This window comes from Mya arenaria, chromosome 2 (assembly GCF_026914265.1).
Source record: "Mya arenaria isolate MELC-2E11 chromosome 2, ASM2691426v1".
In the NCBI taxonomy this organism is placed as follows: domain Eukaryota; kingdom Metazoa; phylum Mollusca; class Bivalvia; order Myida; family Myidae; genus Mya; species Mya arenaria.
Window position 1 is genome coordinate 46,045,888 of NC_069123.1, and position 16,407 is coordinate 46,062,294.

At 35.5% G+C, this 16,407-nt stretch overlaps 1 protein-coding gene across 1 annotated transcript; it reads left to right on the forward strand.

Moving 5' to 3' along the window:
* Window positions 1–5,265: 5,265 nt before the first annotated feature.
* Window positions 5,266–14,682, forward strand: LOC128213197 (ras-related protein Rab-40B-like). Its single transcript, XM_052918757.1, has 6 exons — window positions 5,266–5,717; window positions 8,139–8,199; window positions 8,387–8,447; window positions 8,636–8,713; window positions 9,928–10,150; window positions 10,715–14,682. The coding sequence occupies exons 1-6, from the start codon at window positions 5,552–5,554 to the stop codon at window positions 10,960–10,962; spliced, it is 837 nt and encodes a 278-aa protein (XP_052774717.1). The 5' UTR covers window positions 5,266–5,551; the 3' UTR covers window positions 10,963–14,682.
* The last annotated feature ends 1,725 nt before the right edge of the window (window positions 14,683–16,407 follow it).

The following is a 16,407-nucleotide window of genomic DNA, read 5'->3' on the forward strand; positions in this document are numbered from 1 at the left end:
GGTCAACAGGAAGCTTGTAAAAGTATCTGTTACATGTATTAAGGCATGATTAAAATCATTTTTCCATTTTGCAAAAAGCAGATGGTTAATTTATACCACCTTCAGGTAGTCATGATGAACTCTTCAAAGATATCCCAGGTAAAGGTAGTCACGATAAACTCTTTCAAGTTATCCCAGGTATGCATGGTCACCTCTTAAAAGATATCCCAGGTATTCATGATCACCTCTTCAAAGATATCCCAGTTATTCATGATCACCTCTTCAAAGATATCCCAGTTATTCATGATCACCTCTTCAAAGATATCTATCCCAGGTAGTCATGATCACCTCTTCAAAGATATCTATCCCAGATAGTCATGATCACCTCTTCACAAAGATATCTCAGGCAGTCATGATCACCTCTTTAAAGATATCCTAGGTAGTCATGATCAACTCTTTAAAAATAATCCAGATATTCATGATCATCACCTCTTCAAAAATATCTCAGGTATTCATGATCACCTCTTCAAAGATATCCTAGGTAGTCATGATCAACTCTTTAAAAATATCCCAGATATTCATGATCACCTCTTCAAAGATATCCCAGGTAGTCATGATCACCTCTTCAAAGATATCCCAGGTAGTCATGATCAACTATTAAAAGATATCCCAGATATTCATGATCACCTCTAAAAGATATCCCAGGTAGTCATGATCCCCTCTTCACAGATATCCCAGGTAGTCATGATCAACTCTTAAAAAATATCCCAGATATTCATGATCCCCTCTTCAAAGATATCCCAGGTAGTACGGTAATGATCAACTCTTAAAAGATAACCCAGGTAGTCATGATCAACTCTTTAAAGATTTCCCTTTGTAACCATGCAGTTGTTGCAAGCATACTTTAAAGCCCTGGTGAAGGGGAGATCAATGCAAACTGAACATGGATGGTTTGTGTGGAAATGAGCCCACTTTTTTGGTAGAAAGTTCTATGTGATTAGTTAAACAACAGGTCAAATTGCAGATGATGTTAGCAAAATGATGCATGAAGTTAAATGACAGGCCATAGCTGTCAGACTTGAAAGGAAATTCACTTGGTGGTTTAAGCGTGAACAAAAGCCAAGATCAATCAATGCTTCAGACCCTTGATCTATGTATTCCAGGGTGATTTGCAAACGAAAGTGTATAATAGTTACTGTGTACTTTCAGGAGAATTAATTTGTGGCACAGTTCACATAAGTTCCGCTTATGTTGATTTTTCCATGCAGATAAGTAACCATACTTGTATGAAAAATTATTTCTCAATTTCACCAAGCATAGAAAACTACCAACAATGGAAGTGTTTTTTGTCACAGACTCAATCATGTCATCTAAAATCCACACAATTCTTTCATATTTTTTCAATCTTTTCTTCAACTTTGGCCCATTTCAGATGAACTTTTTTCAAAGCACAGTAAAAAAGACCTTTATCATATAGTTTCTTGTAATTCCTCAGGTGAATCCAAATCTGTTTAACTAGTAGTTGCTTCACATAATCCAACCTATTTTTGTATATCTTCTTAATCCAATGTTCTTGTAACTCCTCAGGTGAATCCAATTGTTGAGCTAGTAGTTTTCTTCACATAAACCTATTCTTGTAGATCACTTTCTTAATCCAATGTGAACTTTTTTCTCTAATTCCATGTCTTCATTAAACCAAAAGTTACCTATTTCTTAACACATCCAGTGAAGACTTTCTTTTAAGTCTTTACTGATTCTAACCACATTTCTTAGATCCTGAGTTTTATCTGTAGACTTCAAATCAAACAACTTTTTTTTCATAGTTTTCCAAACATAACATGACCTCTTTGCTCCTCAAGTGTATCCAGGTGAACATCCAATTTCAAGTAATGATTCCAGGTGATCAGTTGATAAACTGCATTGCTTAAGATTTAGAACTTCACATCAGCTGTCACCGCCATAACTACTCATATGAAGCATTGAAGGCTGGGGCGTAGCCAGCATTATGCACTTACGCATGTGTGTAACATCAATTTGAAAAATGAAAAAATAAATATGGGAAAAAATGGCATCAAATTCAAGGGCTAAGCTAAATATTGATATCAGAATAAAGGGAAGATCAGCTATAGTAAGCATTTTTTTCTCTGTGTTGGATAGCTTACTGAGCCTAAATCAATCACTTGGTTACTACAAGGTCGGCGGCCCCGAACCTATAAATCCCTCCAAATACACATCAGTGCCCAACATGTTAGTTCTATATTTCATTTTTTTTCCTTGGGGAGCCCCCCTACAGCTACAGGGATATTCCTCCTTCAACACCATCCCCCTTTCGTGCGTAACATTCAGTAAAGCCTGACTACGCATCTGGAAGGCATATACCAAGTAAACTGAATGCAGTACTTAAAAGTGACTCGCTTTTGTTTTTGGACCAAATATTAGTTTTCCCGGTAATGCATCTGAAAAAAACTATTTTTATCATTTTTTTATGTTATGAATAATGCAGAAAAAAATCCAGTGCATAAAAATTTATTTTGGTTTTTGTGGGGTTCAAACCCACGCCAGGAAAAACCAAAGTGAACAGTAAAAAAAAACAGCCGGCTAGTCAACACAGCCACCGGGACTTTAACAAAAATGGTGGATATGTTGGCCCCTTATGGAAACATTCATTATATCACATGATACATTGTCAATCAACCAATCAAACAACACATCAGCCGTAATTAATTTTGAATACACGTTTGAAATTGTGGTCTTCAACATTATTTTGCTAAAGGGTTCCTGCTTTTGCTATTTTTGTTTTAACACTCCTTTCCTTATGATTTAACACTTAACAAATTACGTGTCCCCCAGCTATGACTACCAGTATAAAGATATATGGTCATTTGATAAACTACAGTGCTTTAGAACGTGTCCCCCAGCTATGACCACCAGCATAGAGATATATGGTCATTTGATAAACTACAGTGCTTTAGAACGTGTCCCCGAGCTATTACTACCAGTATAAAGATATATGGTCATTTGATAAACTACAGTGCTTTAGAATGTGTCCCCCAGCTATGATCACCAGTATAAAGATATATGGTCATTTGATAAACTACAGTGCTTTAGAATGTGTCCCCGAGCTATGACTACCTGTATAAAGATATATGGTCATTTGATAAACTACAGTGCTTTAGAACGTGTCCCCCAGCTATGACCACCAGCATAGAGATATATGGTCATTTGATAAACTACAGTGCTTTAGAACGTGTCCCAAAGCTATTACTACCAGTATAAAGATATATGGTCATTTGATACACTACAGTGCTTTAGAACGTGTTCCCCAGCTATGATCACCAGTATAGAGATATATGGTCATTTGATAAACTACAGTGCTTTAGAACGTGTCCCCGAGCTATTACTACCAGTATAAAGATATATGGTCATTTGATAAACTACAGTGCTTTAGAACGTGTCCCCGAGCTATTACTACCAGTATAAAGATATATGGTCATTTGATAAACTACAGTGCTTTAGAATGTGTCCCCCAGCTATGATCACCAGTATAAAGATATATGGTCATTTGATAAACTACAGTGCTTTAGAATGTGTCCCCGAGCTATGACTACCTGTATAAAGATATATGGTCATTTGATAAACTACAGTGCTTTAGAACGTGTCCCCCAGCTATGACCACCAGTATAAAGATATATGGTCATTTGATAAACTACAGTGCTTTAGAACGTGTAACCCAGCTATGACCACCAGTATAAAGATATATGGTCATTTGATAAACTACAGTGCTTTAGAACGTGTCCCCCAGCTATGACCACCAGTATAAAGATATATGGTCATTTGATAAACTACAGTGCTTTAGAACGTGTAACCCAGCTATGACCACCAGCATAAAGATATATGGTCATTTGATAAACTACAGTGCTTTAGAACGTGTCCCCCAGCTATGACCACCAGCAAAGAGATATATGGTCATTTGATAAACTACAGTGCTTTAGAACGTGTCCCAAAGCTATTACTACCAGTATAAAGATATATGGCCATTTGATAAACTACAGTGCTTTAGAACGTGTTCCCCAGCTATGATCACCAGTATAGAGATATATGGTCATTTGATAAACTACAGTGCTTTAGAACGTGTCCCCGAGCTATTACTACCAGTATAAAGATATATGGTCATTTGATAAACTACAGTGCTTTAGAACGTGTCCCCCAGCTATGATCACCAGTATAAAGATATATGGTCATTTGATAAACTACAGTGCTTTAGAATGTGTCCCCGAGCTATGACTACCTGTATAAAGATATATGGTCATTTGATAAACTACAGTGCTTTAGAACGTGTCCCCCAGCTATGATCACCTGTATAAAGATATATGGTCATTTGATAAACTACAGTGCTTTAGAACGTGTCCCCCAGCTATGACCACCAGTATAAAGACATATGGTCATTTGATAAACTACAGTGCTTTAGAACGTGTCCCCCAGCTATGACCACCAGTATAAAGATATATGGTCAACTGTTAAACTACAGTGCTTTAGAACGTGTCCCCCAGCTATGACCACCAGCATAGAGATATATGGTCATTTGATAAACTACAGTGCTTTTGAACGTGTTCCAAAGCAATGATTGCTACAGTCATATGATTTACAGTCAAAATACTTCAAAACGTAATGGATGTCTTAAATTTCAGTGTCAAAGTTGGATGCTTTTCATGATGAACATAAATAAAGGATTGATAGGTATTAAAATTAAAGGCATGGACCTTTGTTTACACCTTCTAAAATACTAGGCACAATAATGCGATTATAGGGAACTTTCGCCTATTCAAAAACCGTTAAAGACTCAGAAGCAGCTGTTTATATGGAGTACTAAAATACTAAATTATACTGTATTAGCTATATCTAAATCAAAGATAAAGTACAGTGTAGATCTTCCTTTATTTCTTAATTGTTTGATTTACCCAAATTATTTCATAAAATAATCATGGGAAAATGTGGCAACTACTTACATTATTATTTTATATAAACACAATCAAAATTGAGTTCATTTTGACAAGAGAAATTTATGATAAACATTGTCAACCTTAATACTTTGCTGCAAAGGCAAATTTTTCTATTTACACAAATATCTATGACGTAAATAGACCATCCAAGCACCTGCTGAAATCCGTACTGTCGTTTATCTGGCAATACTACAATCCGTACTGTACCTTAGGCTAACCTGTGTTGTGTTTACAATCTGATTTGGATAAAGATAGAGGATTTCCAATAAGTATGGTTCCTGTCGCGCATGCGCACACGGTTATGCTAATGTGTAGAAACAATAACTATATCGACATGTTTCACATCTAATTCTGTGTATAATGAATATTTTATTTGAGAACTGAGAACATATATTGATTGATTAAATCTAGATTTACATATTAAATATGTTTGTTATAAAATAGGTAAATTGTGAGTTAATTAGGTTCAGCGTTATTGGTTTCCTCTTTGGCAATTTTACAGTATGTTTTGACAGCTAGTGTAAACCATAACAGCATCAAGTCTGTGGTTGAAATAATATAAAGGGGGGCTCATGTCCCTGCCTAGCGAGCCACGATCCCCTGGGCCTGGGTCTCCAAAGCCATATGATTGCCTGCTTAAGTTCCTTCTTGTCGGTGACAGCGATGTCGGGAAAGAGGAGCTGCTGAGTGGGATGGACAACGGGTCTTCAGAATCTCCATACACCGCTTCCAGTTGTGGTATATTTTCTCTCATTTTAATCAGTTGCTTAAAGAATATATATTAAGAATATAGAGTGAACTGTAGAAATATGAAGTATTACATCTAGGTATGATGCCGCAATTAATATGTGTCAAATATTTAGTTAAGCATGAATCAAGCAGTGGGGTTTTAATCAATGTTTATGTTATTTAATCAGCACATTTTGTATAACAAAAGATGTTTTGGCATAGGTAGTAGCTGCTGAAATGATAATTGAATTTTGTCCTACATCCTTAAAGAAATTCCTGGAGGAAATACTGAAAAGGTTTAAGTACTAAGAACTAGATTTTTGTGAAAATAGTTGGCAATAATTGAATCGCTAAATACCCTCAGTACGCAATTACATTCTGCGTTTCATCATGTACTGTGAGATAATTACTGGCAGTGTTCGACACTAACGGGGTCCCGGGATCCCGAGGACACCAATTTTTCGGGAGGAACACCTGAACTTCAAAGTCCGGTATTCCGTTGGGACACTTAAATTTTGACTGATATAAGCTAAATATCAATAAATAAATAGAGTTTCATGAATTAATTACCTAAATTTAAGTCCCCCTAACTTTCTTGACAGTGCATGTAGAAAAGATATCAATATTAATACGTCGCACACACTAAAGCGAAAGTATGGCTGACCTTTTCACTATAAAAACGTCATGAATCTATAAATAAACAGGTCATTTCACAGTGGGCATGCGGGTTACCGCTTCCGCTTTGTTGTTTACATTATCAACAAGGTCAGAGGTGACGGACTTTAATAATCAGTACAATAATTATGGTGTCAGAGGTGACGGACTTTTATAATCGGTACAATAATTATGGTGAACTAGTTTGCTCATGTGTCAGAACCGCCCAAAAAGATGCCAAAACTGCTGACTTTGATGCCTTAATGATGCGACCATCAAGTTGTTACAGTAACACTTATGGCACAAAAGACTGGCATCCTACGGAACTAGTTTACTGGGAAGTCATCCTACTATTCAGCATTCTTTGTTTTATGCCTTGATCAAAACATTATAGAAATAAAATTCCCAAAGTTTTATTATTTATCTTCAATCAATGGATAAAAAAATAATGACATTTTGGCGCGAAAATAAACATACACTATTTTCCAGTTGTCTGCTCTTCCAGTATGCACTACACTTGTTGGGCAGTCTGATTGATTCACAAGCCAAATGTAATATTTCTACTGTTTTTCAATCAAAAGCAATGACATCTGACAAGACCCTGAACCATGGCATTTTTAATGCGTATTTTCCGAAAATCTAAAAATAGTAACAACATCAAGTTTTTGTTTACATTGTACCCATTGTGTGACTTAGACATTCTACCACTTTTGAACCCAATCTACCGACTTAAGACCCAAATCTTCCTCTCTGCCATTGCCAGAGGTTCACATGGGTGACATTGTGCTATAACTAACTTGTCATTGCATGCTGTTGAAAACATGTATAATATGGTGTATACTTGAATTACAAATTGAAATGAAAAGGCACTGGATTTGTATGTTCAATTTAATATTAAAACAGGCTCATTAATGAAAAAAAAAATGTAAAAAATGGAAGGGACTCGTAATTTCAGGAAGGGACACCTGATTTCAGATGTTGGTGTCCCTTCGGGATCCCTTGGGAAAATGGTTAGTGTCGACCCCTGACTGGCACATCTTGTTTTATCTCCAAATGCATAAATGCAAAGATTTTCATTGAGAAATACTAGCAAACTTTTTGAGATTGAAAATGACATGAATGTATTGATTAATTTGTATCATTATGCTTTATGAATATGTACTTTTTCGTTGAGTTCATCATCAGCAACCACAGTTTTCTCTTCCCTTACACTCATTACCATGAGAAAGTTGACTGACAAAATCTGAATTAAATGAATTTGCGTGAGATAGGGGAGATAAATCTTCTTCCAATGAAATCGCATGTGACAACTAAATTCTATTCAATGACCTGTTTAGTCAGTTGTCTCTACAGGCGAGTGGTCAAAATCTTGGTTTTAAAATTGTAGTAGTCTGGTGGACCATGTTCAATTGGAGCTTTTGGCAGAATACTTTTTCCAAAAATAACATTAGTGTGAGTGTCTGTCTGTGCATATATCTGCATTGGTTCCTTATTGAACCAATGAAACTGTCTCATTAATTATTCATGATTACAAGACTTTCGTCACCAAATCGCCCATGGTGCACAACAGAGCATAGCGCAGACGTGTATTGGGTGTATCTGATGATGTGTTGAGTTATGCCATAGAGACAGGTTCCTTTGAGAAAAATAGACAGGTCACTGATCTAACAGATGGCAATGCTCCATTCGCAAAGCCAGTTTTTTGGCTGATTGTATTGTTATTCATACATTCCAGAGATAAAATGCCTATATTTTACAAATTTGTACTTGTTTTAGGTATTGAGTACAAGACGACTACAATATTATTGGATGGAAGGAGAGTGAAATTGATGTTATGGTTGGTACAATTTCTGTCATAACGATGTTAAATATTTTCCGTTAAAGCTTTCATCAATGTCTTTATAATCTGTTACCTTAATGCGCATATCTATTGATGACAAATATAGATAATAATTATAATGATTTGGTAAGTTTTCATGCAATTTTTCTAGAATTTTGATTGTCTACAATAACATGTGTTTTAGGGTGACTTCCGGTCAGGGCAGGTTCAGCACAATCTTCAGGTCCTACTCACGAGGGGCGCAGGTAGGATTCCATGTCTTTGGCTTTGAAACATGTTAATCATTACAATTTATTTATAAGTATGATTCAATATTAAAATAATGAACTATTATTGCAGTATAAATATGTTTCAAGAAAAAAAGTTTAAAATCATATTGTATTATATATTGGAGTTTTGTTTCTTTTATGAATGTTTCTGTCGGCTTTTGCAGGGTATTCTTCTAGTCTATGATATAACAAACAAGTGGTCTTTTGACAACATAAACAGGTGGATCAAGGAAATTGATGAGGTAAGGCTTTGTTTAAACTAGAAATTGTGCTGAATATTGCACAATATAGTGCTCCAGCTAGACCTAAATAGCAGGGTGGGCCCCCTGCTGCCTTTTTATTACTCCATACCTTTTCTTTAACAGAGTCAATTTTCAGAAATAAGTATAAAAAAACTAATAAATATGGATGTTTTTTACCCTAAAGTAAAGATAAAAGCTAAGGCATTAAAAAAAAAACATTTAAAGTTGAAAGTAGTAACAACACATACACAATAAAAATTTAACATTGGCCCTTGCAAGTGCCCCATTAAGTGTCTTTCAATGTGCAACAAAAGTGCCCTTTCAAATCATGGCTGGAGCACTGTATATATATACATGCAGGAACAATATTGACAAGGAGAAGTTTGTGTTTATCCTGTGTGTTCTTCGTTGAAAGAAATAAAGAGCATAACACTTGTGCAATTAATAAAAAATGTTTTTGAGATATTGATTGTGATCTTTTTATTATGCCCTGAAGGTGGGCATATTAAAATCGCACCGTCCGTCCGTGCGTGCGTCCGGCTCAATACCTTGTGTCCAGCTGTAACTCTCTTGTATGAACAGATTTTAAAATAACTTGCCACATGTGTTCGACATACCAAGACCATGTGTCACATGCATGACCCATGTCCCTACCTCTACTGACAAGGTCACACTTAGTGTTTATTCACAATGGAATGCTGCATATAAGTACATAGAGTATAGGTTGTCGTGTCTGGGCTGTAACTTTCCCATGTATCGACAGATTTTAAAATAACTTGCCACATGTGTTCGACATACCAAGACGACGTGTCGCGTGCAAGACCCATGTCCCTACCTCTAAGCCGAAAGATACACTTAGTGTTTATTCACAATGGAATGCTGAATATAAGTACATAAGCGTGTATGTTGTCAAGTATGGGTGGTATTTTTTTAATGTTCAGTGGCAATTTAAAATAACTTACCATATGTATTTGACACGTAAAGGCAAGATCAACTTTTCATGTACTGACCTTGTTCATAGGTTAATGTCACATTCGGGGGCATTCGTCACATACTGTGACAGCTCTTGTTTTGTCATTATTTAAAACATTGTAAAACTTCAAAATTATACAAATTTCAAGTTTGCTCTGAATTCAGAGAGGATATAAGATGTAAGTTAAATTAATAAGCCAGGTGTTCTTCAATAGTTTTCTAAATAATTATTTGTTTCCCAGCATGCCCCTGGTGTGCCAAAGATCCTGGTTGGGAACCGGTTGCACCTTGCGTACAAACGGCAGGTGAGCGAGGGGGAGGCCGAGTTGTACGCTGTCAAGAATGAAATGGCCTTCTTTGAGGTCAGTCCCCTCTGTGACTTTAATGTCACTGAGTCCTTCGCTGAACTGTCTCGGGTGGCCATCAAGCGGAACGGAATGACAAGGTCATGGGGAGGCCATAAAGGTATCAATCATTATGTCTATTTTGTTATCTAGAAACGTTTAGAAGAATCAAACACTGACGAAATACTGACTTAAGGGCAACACTTACGTTCTTTTACAAGTAAATTTATGTTTGTTGGATGTTTATAGAGACTTCAGTGAAAACTAAATTGTTTTTCCCTTTTTCAACCAGTGAGGATATAATTTTGATAGTTTTCACTGTTCTGAAATTATAGTTTGTGTCACTTCAAAGGTCTGTGACACAATTTTATCAACATCATTTCTAAAATGATGCTGTGTTCCCATTTTGCCTCTTTAAAAAAACTAAAATTAACTGTCCTTATGCATTCTTCTAGGGCAAAAAATAAACAGAGAAGTTGTTTGTTAGAGTTAAAGATTCTTGTGAAAACTAAAAGTAAATATTTTATTTGTGGCCATTCCACTTGCGGAATATAGCTTTTGGTTCTCACTATGTCAAATATAGTGTCGTCTTCAACTGAAACACACCACTATCCTTAACATAGTAAATAGAAAATACCTGTTTTACTACCTTTTAATCAGGACAATATTGTTTCTATTTTTGCAGCCCTTAGTCTGCAAGAGCTGTGTTGTCGGACGATTGTGTCAAGTACCACTATTTACGGAATAGACCAGTTACCCTTACCACAGACTCTCAAGAATCATCTCAAATCTTACGCCCTCACAAACAAGACTCGTGCCAGAATGCTCAGTTTCATTCACAGAGACACCAAGGATAAACACAAGAAGGTGAAATATCTCAACCCGACTGACTCACCGCCAGCCCACTGCAGAAAGAGTTGTGTGATTACCTAGTTGTTGCTTCAATCTGCGATAAGCGTTCTCTGCCATTGTGGAATCATGTGTTGAAATCTCCCTTAAAAATCTTCTCTTGTTATTATTTTATATATTTATTATTTTTGTATTTAAAACATACCAAATTTTTTGTGCATATAATGTGATTTGATTTCGTACGTCTTAATGTGAAATCGAGATGAGTAACTCGTACATAAGACAAGTTTATAGCTTGGTTATTCAAAGAATAAGGAGAGCTCTTCTACTCTCCCAGGTGTGGAGGTTACACCTGGGTTAAAGTTTTGCTACAAAATACTGTCCAGGCCATATCTTGGTAACCACTTGACTATAAGATTGATGCTTTTTAGATGGTTTCCCAGTCATCACACATTCAATAATCAAGGAAGACAACTCTTAGTAAGATGTTTGTTTGGGTAGTTTGTGGAATCAAAATGTTTGTAAATTGATACAAATGAGAGAAAATAAGCATATTTAATCAAATGCTTGATTTCTGATATCCATGGCAACACTGTGTACTTGACTCCAGTCATCTCAACATTGGTAGAGCACTATCCACTAAATGAATTTGAAAGCCTTTAAGTCAACAGACCTTCTAAACTATTAAAAGCAAGTTTGGTGACTTTCTCATAAATTGTTGCAAAGTATGGCCCTTGTTCATTTTGTTTTGCATTTAATTCAAACAGATCCACATCTCACCAACTGCTGCATGTTTTGGAAAATTCACAAACAATTTTGCAGTTATCCATAGTCGAGCACTTTGTCTATGGACAGCTCTTGTTCCATGAATTGCTCATAAATCTACCAGTATATGTCAAACAATTAATTGTTTTTCAGGGAGTGGTGACTGTAATCTTTGGAACATATCAAATTTTCTAAATAAAACAACGCTGGTTAGGCAAAACAAACAAAATAACAATTGAAAAAGTAGAAATGTCAATGGTCTTAATCGTTTCTGCATGGTTTGTAAAATCAGGCCATGTAAAAAAAATGTGAAGTGAAATTTGAAAGTTCAGATAAATCTTAAGGTTCATGAACAATGCAGTACTGTAACAGGAAGTGTTGAAGAACAAAATTGCTATTGATCCTATTTTGGTGCAGTGAGAGTATATACCGTAACATATTTTTGATGTATCAAGGCTTTGTGTGTGCAACGTGCAAGTGTCATACATGATACTCGTCTTAATTTAATATCCAAGACTTTGGGGCTTTCATCATGATCATGGCATTATCTTAGGGATACTTGTCATGTTTGGTGAATCATAATTCAACCAGTTTATAGCACCATATTCCTGCTTTTTCAACCTTTGCAAACACCTTCTGAAAGCCTTGAAATCTTTACGCATAATATACATGTGGGCAATTATTTTCAATTTACTGCTTGGCATTTTATTGATTTCGAGTTTAAATAATTTGTAAGGTGTACTTTAGTTGTAAATACTTATTGTTGTTTAGTCCGTAATAATACCTGTAGGTGCTGTTTGTATATTCTCTGTTCTTATGGTTCAATTTCCCAAAAGTGCTGGTTTGAAATGCTGCCGCATTGTCTCAAACCACTCACTGATTACATTTAGATGGTGCTAATATAAAGTTTAAGATCAAATACTGGATTATAAAAGGATGATTATTCACACATTTTATAATGAATTTGACATGAAAGAAAGGTTTGAGAAAACAGCACTTGCTTAAAATGGCCTAACTTGTATTAGTTTGTGTGCATTCTTGTATGATGCTGGTGATTTTTTCAAAGTTTGACAACAAATGGGTCCATCCTGATTGATAGTTTCACTCCTTAATATTAAAACCGTTTAACATTTTTCAAACATAAGCCGTATACCATCTATTATGGTGAATTTGATCATAACTTTTGTAAAAAGTATTATGAGTTTTCTTTCAGATATTTTTATTAAGCAAATAGTAGACTGTAACCATATACATACTTCACTCTGAAAAGTTATTTGTTAAACTGAATTAGAGATTGTGTTGCTTCATCTATAGTGCTTTGACTTGTATCCAGATTGACTATTCTACATTTAGTGCTCTGTATTTGCCATACACACATTTGTTTGAAATTTCTTTTGCATTTTAGTTTTTTTCTGAGAGTTTCACATGGGATTGCTTACAGTAGACAACATGAAAATGAAGGATTTAATTGGGAACATGTCACAGGTAAACTGCGAGTTACCTGAAACACTAGTAGAAGGCAGGATATATTCTCAAAGACAAGCCATATTAATGTTAAAACAGATATAGTCTGGTCTATATAAAGACTGGTGTATTTGTCTGTGATTTCAGATAGAAGTTAAATCATTTTCTGTGAAGATTAACAAAATTCTGTTTGTGCCAAAAACGTTTTCCCTTACAATTGGTATATGAAGTTAAGTCCACAGCCTTTCAGTAGATGGATGTGTTACATTGGTCTGCTTGTCAGTGCAAGCACAGGGTGACAGTAGTCTTGTGATATAGGTGTGCACCTCTTACCTAAGAGGTTGCGGGTCCAAGCCATATCGGGGGATTGTTCTCTTGGTCTCTAAAATAGGACACCAGTACCCAGAAAATGGACTCTAGAGTGATTCATTATCATTTTTCAGCTGTCATCATGTTGGAGCTAATGGCTATTCCAAAAAAACATATAACCCATGGGGGGAAGGCAATTATTTAAATAGTATATGGGTGGGGATTTTTTTCCTCGTATTTGGACCCCGAAAGGGTAAATTTTCTTCTGTAGGGGGGTGGTATAGTTTAAAAGTTTCTTCGCCCGGGGGTTATATGTTAAAATGGAATAGCCCTAATATAAATTAGTATGAACTAACCAGCCCGAATCTCATGGATCTCAGATGCATTTAGAGTTAACATTGCCTCCTAATTGAATTGTCATGATGTTGATTGTATGCTATTGTGTATAGAATGCTCATAATGTTTCATTATTCTGAATATGTCTGGCTACCTAGCATTTACATTTGTTAGAACATTTCTGCCTTGCATTATAAGTTACAGTCTTTATCAAATTTTGTAAAAAAATGCAGCTAATATATTTGTTGAAATCATTGTTTTCAAAATTTGTGGATAGAAGAAAAACCAATGAATCAAAATTATACAATGGCATAGTGGTGACATGTGTGAGTTTTTATTTATCTCTACATCTTGCAATCTCATTCCGATGACTAAGTATGTCGCGGCCACGACAAAAAGATAACAAAGTCATGGTAACAAAAAGCAAGTTGTGGACATGAGATTCAAAAAATCCACTTGCCACCTTTATAATTATACTGCAAAAAATTAAAACCGGTAAATGATTTTATTATCATACATTCAATTTTGGAATGAACTGTTTTCAACATTGACTGGATTATTACTTCTGGGTGTATTTAAAATTTCATTCATTTCATGAATTTCATCCTGATGCATAAGTATTTTTTTTTAGATCAAGGCATATGGGAACAATCATCAACACAGATGGTAGTGAGAATACTTGCTCTTCTTTAATCACAAACTAATTTACAATGCTACCATATCGTACACTATCAAATAATAGATGATAATAATTTCCTGAATTTAACATAAACATATTAATTATTGGCTGATAAATGTTGTTCCTGTATACACCTATTTCAATATTGAATAGTTGTTATTAATGTATATAGTTATTTGTAAATATTGTTTGTTGTTTTTGTGATACTTTTTTGCCAGCATCAAAAGATGAAATAAAATTTTGTAAAATGACATTGCTGAGATTTAGTTCCTTTTGACATAAACATCATTTGATGTTTGCTCACATGCATTCAATGATAATTCCTTGTCATTCTCACTTAATCAAAGCTTTGTTTCAAATAGCTAATACATCTTGGACATTATATCCAGGCTTTCAAACAGGCCCGACTTTTTGTCAAGTCTACTATTTTTCCTATTTCTCTTTTTTGTAAATATAATGCCCCCATAATGTCCAAGAAAGCAGGAAATGAAGCCCTCAATTTATGGACTCCCAAAATCAGACCTGTTACTTTAAGATTTGGGCCACTTCAGCATTGGGCCACTTCAGCACAATCTGATGTATAGCTCTTTTGTACTAGATATGTACATAACAATTAATGAAAAAAAATCAGTAGTTATTTTTATCCTTCAAAAAGTAGAAAGGATCCCTCCTTTTTGTGCTTCCCTACTTTTATTATGAATGTGACGGATCACTGTCTGTTGTCGGCCTGTTGTCAACATTTTTATTCAAACAACATCTTATAAACCACAGGGCCAATTTCAACCAAACCAAAAAAGGAATGTTCATTGAATTGTCCTCTTCGGGTTCGTTTAAAAAAGGTGGTTCCAGTTTCTCGTCGCAATGGCAATCACATGGAAAAAAAACTATGAAAAACTTATAAACTGCAGGCCTGATTCAAAATAATTGAACTTTTTACCTGACCCTCTATCGAGGTCCTTTAAGCCATGTTGATCGGTAAAAAATAACCATAGGCGCCAGGTTTTCACTATAAGGCTTTATGGAAAACTTCTCAGAAACTGCTTATAGTTATACGATAATAAACATATATTCGCAGAAATGTTCCTTTTGTGACCCCTGACACTCCTAAAGTGATGTTTGTTCCGAAGAAAACATGGAGTTATTTTTATATAAACATATTAGGAAACTCGTTAAAACATTTCCATCCAAAACTTCACATAATGCTCCAAGGGTCAATGTAAGACCTGCCTCAGGGTCACTTCTTACGAACCCCAATTGCTTTGCAGGAGGAGACATATTGTTTTAGCTCAGTTGTGCTTGCAATAGGCTGGATGTCTGGCACACTTTCAAATACGGTTTACATGGAAATTGGTTCGAATGTTCAAATCAGGACGACTTGCATAAAATACATTCCACTGGGACCAGACCAATGAAAATGTCAATTTTCAATGTAAAACGTTTTGAGTCGTAGATTTCATGTCCTGTCTATATCTCATAAACCTCTTGGGGATTTTTAAGAAACTCGGGTAAATTGATAACACTATCAAGCCAATATGCAGAACTCACAGTCCAAGCGCATCGACCTCAGCTCAAGGTCAAAGTTTTAGTTTCAAGCAATTTATTTTAACTCGGGTAAAATGTTCATTACATGCAGAATCCAAATTACAGGAGCAAGGTCAAAGATTCGAGCCATTGATTTCCATATCCCATAACTATCTTGAAGGATTTTCATGAAACTTGGGTAAATTGTCCTCCACATCGAAACAAGGCCCACAATCCTCTCTATTGTTGCCAAAGTTAAATGTCGTGGACGTTAAACGTGATTATATGTCTGCTTATACACCGAGGTCCACACGATGCGTTATTAAAAAGAAATGTATGGGAAAAAGCAACGAACACTGACTCTGTAATGCTAATGCGGTAGATAAGTGGGCGGAGCATTGAAAAGAGCTTTGCAATCATACGATGCAAGTCTTTTCGAATGAAAAATCAATGTT